Raw genomic sequence first — 5,568 nt, 5'->3', positions numbered from 1 at the left:
AAAACCTACGTCAGTCACACCAGAGACACCCCAGCAACTAGATATGACACATGATCTGTTGTGAACAATAGTCACTATTAAACATGATCTGTTGTGTACAATAGTGACTATTAAACATGTTCTGTTGTGTACAATAGTCACTATTAAACATGTTCTGTTGTGTACAATAGTCACTATTAAACATGATCTGTTGTGTACAATAGTCTCTATTCAACATGTTCCGTTGCGTAGAGAACACTAGTCACTATCAAACATGTTGTAATTCAGGGCTAAGGTGCTGGGTGTAATTGTTTAAACCATGACACAGCAGTTTCACAGCAAGTCACATAGAGAGGAATGTGTAACCAGGGAGAGACTGATTAGCCATGTGTAGATGTGCTAATGAATGACGTGCTGGGCCCCTTACAGTCTCTGGAGGCAGGCCAGTGCTACTGTCCCTGGTCCCTGGTCACTGGTCACTGGTCACTGGTCACTGGTCACTGGTCCCTAGTCACTGGTCACTGGTCACTGGTCCCTGGTCACTGGTCACTGGTCACTGGTCCCTGGTCCCTAGTCACTGGTCACTGGTCACTGGTCCCTGGTCACTGGTCACTGGTCACTGGTCACTGGTCCCTGGTCACTCCTGATTGGTCTAGACAAGCAGCAGGGCCAATTACAGTCTCTGGTTGGAGGCGGGCCAGTGCTACTGTCCCTGGTCCCAGGTCACTGCTGATTGGTCTAGATGAGCAGCAGGGCCAATTGTAGAGGGCAACAACCAATACGATTGTGAGAAACCATCAACAAAAAGAAAAGTGTGTATTAAGCTAGAGAGGGAGAGAGTTTGATAGACAGACCCATCATAGAATAAGAGAGGCAGGCTGATGTAACGTCCTCTGACACTGTAGAAGGCCGACTGATAGCATTTCTCACCACCATCAGTAGGCAGAGGCAGAGAGGCCAGATAAAGACATTCAGGTTCCACCATTAAGCCTGAATGACTGTCCTGGTTTGAGTGGCCGCTGAGCAAGATAACAGTCTGACCGGTAGATAAGCACTCACTTTCTAGAGACCACCTACTGTTGTGAGTTATCATTCAGATGGAAGACAGACAGGAGGTAAACGGTGATGAGAAAGAAATTGAATTATCCATTTATGCATCACAGAAGTGTCCTAACCCGGAACACAGGTTACACTGAGCAAAGGGTCTCTTCCGTTGTAAATGATTCTTCAGCCCAGTTAGCATTTAACAGCCAGGGTACCTGGAGGCAATCTTGGATTGGTCAGTTGATGCAAAAACATGACTTAATCATTTTATGGCTTACTGTGTACACAACCCCTGGACCTATATAACAGGGACGACATGCAGATGCCACACGAACGTTCCGGAGATGGTGTTGGAGGATTGTATGTCCTGAGAAAATGAGGACACGACAACAGTAAGTGGTTTATGTGGTGTGTCGGCTGTTTGGACTAACATGTCAATGAGTTTCTCTCAGAGTCTGGGCCATTCATTACTTGTTGTAACAAGCCCTCTCTGTGAAATTCCACTACAAGGGATTTAACAGGCCTCTTTTGTGTAGCTACAGATTAATAACCCGATTACACATTTTCATTCGTTTTGAGGGAGAGTTTAACAATATGAACATTGTACAGGGACACATGGATATGAATAATTATCATTCACCTTCGTGTTCCTGTATTTAAAAACAATTGTTTGGCTTAATTGTGTACAATTATCAGTAGCTCCTATTGTAATAGGCGACAGTATGCTGACAGGAGTGTACAGTCTGCGCACTGCCCAGGGACTCCAGCATGCGCATATGGCAAGAAGTCTCTCAACTCAAGCCAGTGATTCTCAGGGGAGCATACAGTCCAGTAACTGGCCTGGGTGTGAGGCTTATCTGACAACCATTATCACCGTCATGCATGATTGTGTTAAGAGTATCTGCGCTCCGTGTTGTAAAGCTACACTATAAAGACTTTGTCGGAGAGCAACAGGTGAACCTTCGCCGAGCGGTAGAATATTTACTCGGGCGGTAAGCGACGGATTCTGGAGTCGATGTGCACCGCATCAGAACGACTTTTGCTCTTTTGAGTAAAAGCGAGACTCAACAAGTGTTGACTAGACATTAGTCCACATCACTCTGCTGCAGAACCGTTTAGTAGTAGAGGTTCCCGAGTTCCCCCGCTGCCGAGATGGGGTTCGCGGACCTCCTGAACGAGGTCGGTGGATTCGGACGTTTCCAGTGGATCCATGTCACGTTGCTCTCCATCCCGGGTCTCCTGATGGCCAGCCAGAACCTTCTGAACAACTTCACGGCCGGGATGCCGGGACACCACTGTAACATCCCCAACCGGACCTCCATCGCCCGCAGCCACAACATCTCCCTCTCCGAGGTCGACGACCGGCAACTGCTGCGCGCCTTCATCCCGGTGGACGCCACCGGCGACAAGCTGTCCAAGTGTACGCGGTACGTGGAGGCGCAGTGGCATCTTCTGGAGGGCAACGTGAGCGCGGTTGGGCCGCAGGGTAACGGGACCGAGCCCGAGACAGAGATGTGTCTGGACGGATGGACCTACGACAGGACAGAGTTCCTGGAAACCATCGTCTCAGAGGTAAGGGCTCAGGAGAGGACATGCGCACACCGCGGTGCGTAAAATATCTGGCGCCATGAGATGGGGATTTAATAGAGGGTATTTAATATTAATGGACAAGTGTATGGTTTCAGATTAGAATGATCATTATGATGATGATGATGATGAAGGTGGTGGTGATGATGGTAATGGTGGTGATGATGATGATGATGATGGTGGTGCTGAGGTTGATGATGATGATGATGATGATGAAGGTGACGGTGAAGGTGATAATGGTGGTGATGAGGTTGATGATGATGGTTGTAATGATCATAAGGTTCATGATGATGAAGGTGATGGTGATGATAGTCATGATGGTGATGATGGTGATGGTGGTGATGATGATGATGATGATGGAGTTTATGATGATGATGATGATGGTGATTGTGCTGATGATGATGATGGTGATGGTGGTGATGATGGTTGTGATGATGATGGTAATGGTGGCGAAGATAATGGTGGGGATGATGATGATGATGGTGATGGTGGTGATGATGGTTGTGATGATGATGGTGATGATGATGATGATGATGATGGTGATGATGATGATGATGATGATGATGATGCTGGTGATGATGTTGTTCATGATGATGATGATGATGATGCTGGTGGTGATGGTAGTGAAGGTAATGGTGGTGATGATGATGATGATGATGATGATGATGATGATGATGATGATGATGGTGATTACCTCTCTCCAGTGGGACCTGGTGTGTACACTGCGGCCCCTCAAACAGATGAGCCAGACCATCTACATGGGCGGAGTCCTGGCAGGGGCCATCATCTTCGGAGGGCTGTCAGACAGGTGAGTACCTGTCACTGTCCTCCTCTCTGTCAGACAGGTGAGTACCTGTCACTGTCCCTCCTCTCTGTCAGACAGGTGAGTACCTGTCACTGTGTCACTGTCCTCTTCTCTGTCAGACAGGTGAGTACCTGTCACTGTCCTCCTCTCTGTCAGACAGGTGAGTACCTGTCACTGTCCCTCCTCTCTGTCAGACAGGTGAGTACCTGTCACTGTGTCACTGTCCTCCTCTCTGTCAGACAGGTGAGTACCTGTCACTGTCCTCCTCTCTGACAGACAGGTGAGTACCTGTCACTGTCCTCCTCTCTGACAGACAGGTGAGTACCTGTCACTGTCCTCCTCTCTGTCAGACAGGTGAGTACCTGTCACTGTCCTCCTCTCTGTCAGACAGGTGAGTACCTGTCACTGTGTCACTGTCCCTTCTCTATGGTCATTGGCTTCATTAGTGTAAAGGAACTTTGACACAGGAGCTTAATGGAGATCTCATCCACAGCCAAGAAACATTAAGTTATCATTGTTGCCACGGTGATAATGATTGAACAGTGGAAGGAAACTTAATTCATCCATCAAACAACCCAGGTGATGCACATCGCTTGCAGGTTTACATTTTAAGAGTAGGCTCTAGGAACACAGAGTCAGCCTAGTCCTAGAACACAGAGTCAGCCTAGTTTTAGAACATAGAGTCAGTTCTAGAACATAGAGTCATCTTGGGTCCAGGTCTGTGTTGACTGTGCAGCCACATTAGATATACTGTAGTTGGAATGGTGACTGTCTCTGCAGTAGCTCAGCTGTGACTCTGAGCTAGTACAGTGACTCTCTGTAGTACATCAGCTGTGACTCTGAGCTAGTACAGTGACTCTCTGTAGTACATCAGCTGTGACTCTGAGCTAGTACAGTGACTCTCTGTAGTACATCAGCTGTGACTCTGAGCTAGTACAGTGACTCTCTGTAGTACATCAGCTGTGACTCTGAGCTAGTACAGTGACTCTCTGTAGTACATCAGCTGTGACTCTGAGCTAGTACAGTGACTCTCTGTAGTACATCAGCTGTGACTTTGAGCTAGTACAGTGACTCTCTGTAGTACATCAGCTGTGACTCGGAGCTAGTACAGTGACTCTCTGTAGTACATCAGCTGTGACTCTGAGCTAGTACAGTGACTCTCCCTGCAGTAGGTCAGCTGTGACTCTGAACTGGTTTGTTCTTGTGCTGTTTGAACATTAGAACCCAACAGAGGCCAGCTGAGTCCCCTGGATTAACATTCCCTAGATGCCAGACCTTCCCGCTGTTTGTTGCATTTTTTGTAATTTCATAGAGGCACAGTGTGTGTTCTACGCTGCGCTGTGAGTCTGTGCGTGTGTGCGTGTGTGTGTGTGTGTGTGTATGTGTGTGTGTGTGTGTGTGTGTGTGTGTGTGTGTGTGTATGTGTGTGTGTGTGTTCAAGTTCAAGTTTATTTGTTACGTCTCATACACGAGTGCAGGGAGGAAAATTCTTGTGCTCGGTTCCTTGACAATGCAGCATACAATACAAATAATACAATAATACAATAATACAAATACGCAGTAGTGCAATGAGGTAAGACAAGACAATAAGTGACATAGTACAAGATAAGTGAGACAAGACAATAAGTGACAGTACGATATAAGTGAGACGGTTGGACAGTGACGATTGTTGGGGACACAAGACAGTAGACATGACACAAGTGCAGTATAAATAGTAGATTAAAAAAGTAAAGTGGTTCAGTGGAATGTCATTATTATTGTGCCGTTGGTGTGAGAGGTGTTGTTAAAGTGACTGTGTGCTGGTAGAGTCCATTCTGTGGGGGTGCTGGTAGAGTCCATTCTGTGGGGGTGCTGGTAGAGTCCATTCTGTGGGGGTGCTGGTAGAGTCCATTCTGTGGGGGTGCTGGTAGAGTCCATTCTGTGGGGGTGCTGGTAGTCCATTCTGTGGGAGTGCTGGGGGTAAAGTCATGAGTTCGGGGTAGGCTTGTTCATGAGTCCAGCCTGATGGCCTGGGGGAAGTAGCTGTTGGAGAGCCTCTGAGTTTTGGCCCTGAGGCTCCGGAGGAGGCAGCAGTTCAAACAGGCTGTGGTTGGGGTGGCTGGGGTCCCTGATGATCCTCCGGCTTTGCTGACGCATTGTTTGCTGTATATTTC

General features: G+C 47.6%; 1 protein-coding gene across 1 annotated transcript in view; it reads left to right on the top strand.

Moving 5' to 3' along the window:
• Positions 1–2,175: 2,175 nt before the first annotated feature.
• Positions 2,176–5,568, top strand: part of LOC310801353 (solute carrier family 22 member 6-like) — a gene marked incomplete at both ends in the record, with an annotated part of 10,170 nt that continues 6,777 nt past the window's right edge. The window contains 2 exons of the mRNA XM_083665347.1: positions 2,176–2,595; positions 3,315–3,418. Coding sequence (XP_083521473.1) covers positions 2,176–2,595; positions 3,315–3,418 — 524 coding nt within the window. The remainder of the gene's footprint in view (positions 2,596–3,314; positions 3,419–5,568) is intronic.

This window comes from Argentina silus, assembly GCF_951799395.1.
Source record: "Argentina silus genome assembly, chromosome: 2".
NCBI classification, from domain to species: domain Eukaryota; kingdom Metazoa; phylum Chordata; class Actinopteri; order Argentiniformes; family Argentinidae; genus Argentina; species Argentina silus.
Note: the sequence above shows the minus strand (reverse complement) of the source record. Positions and strands in the feature narration are given on the sequence as shown.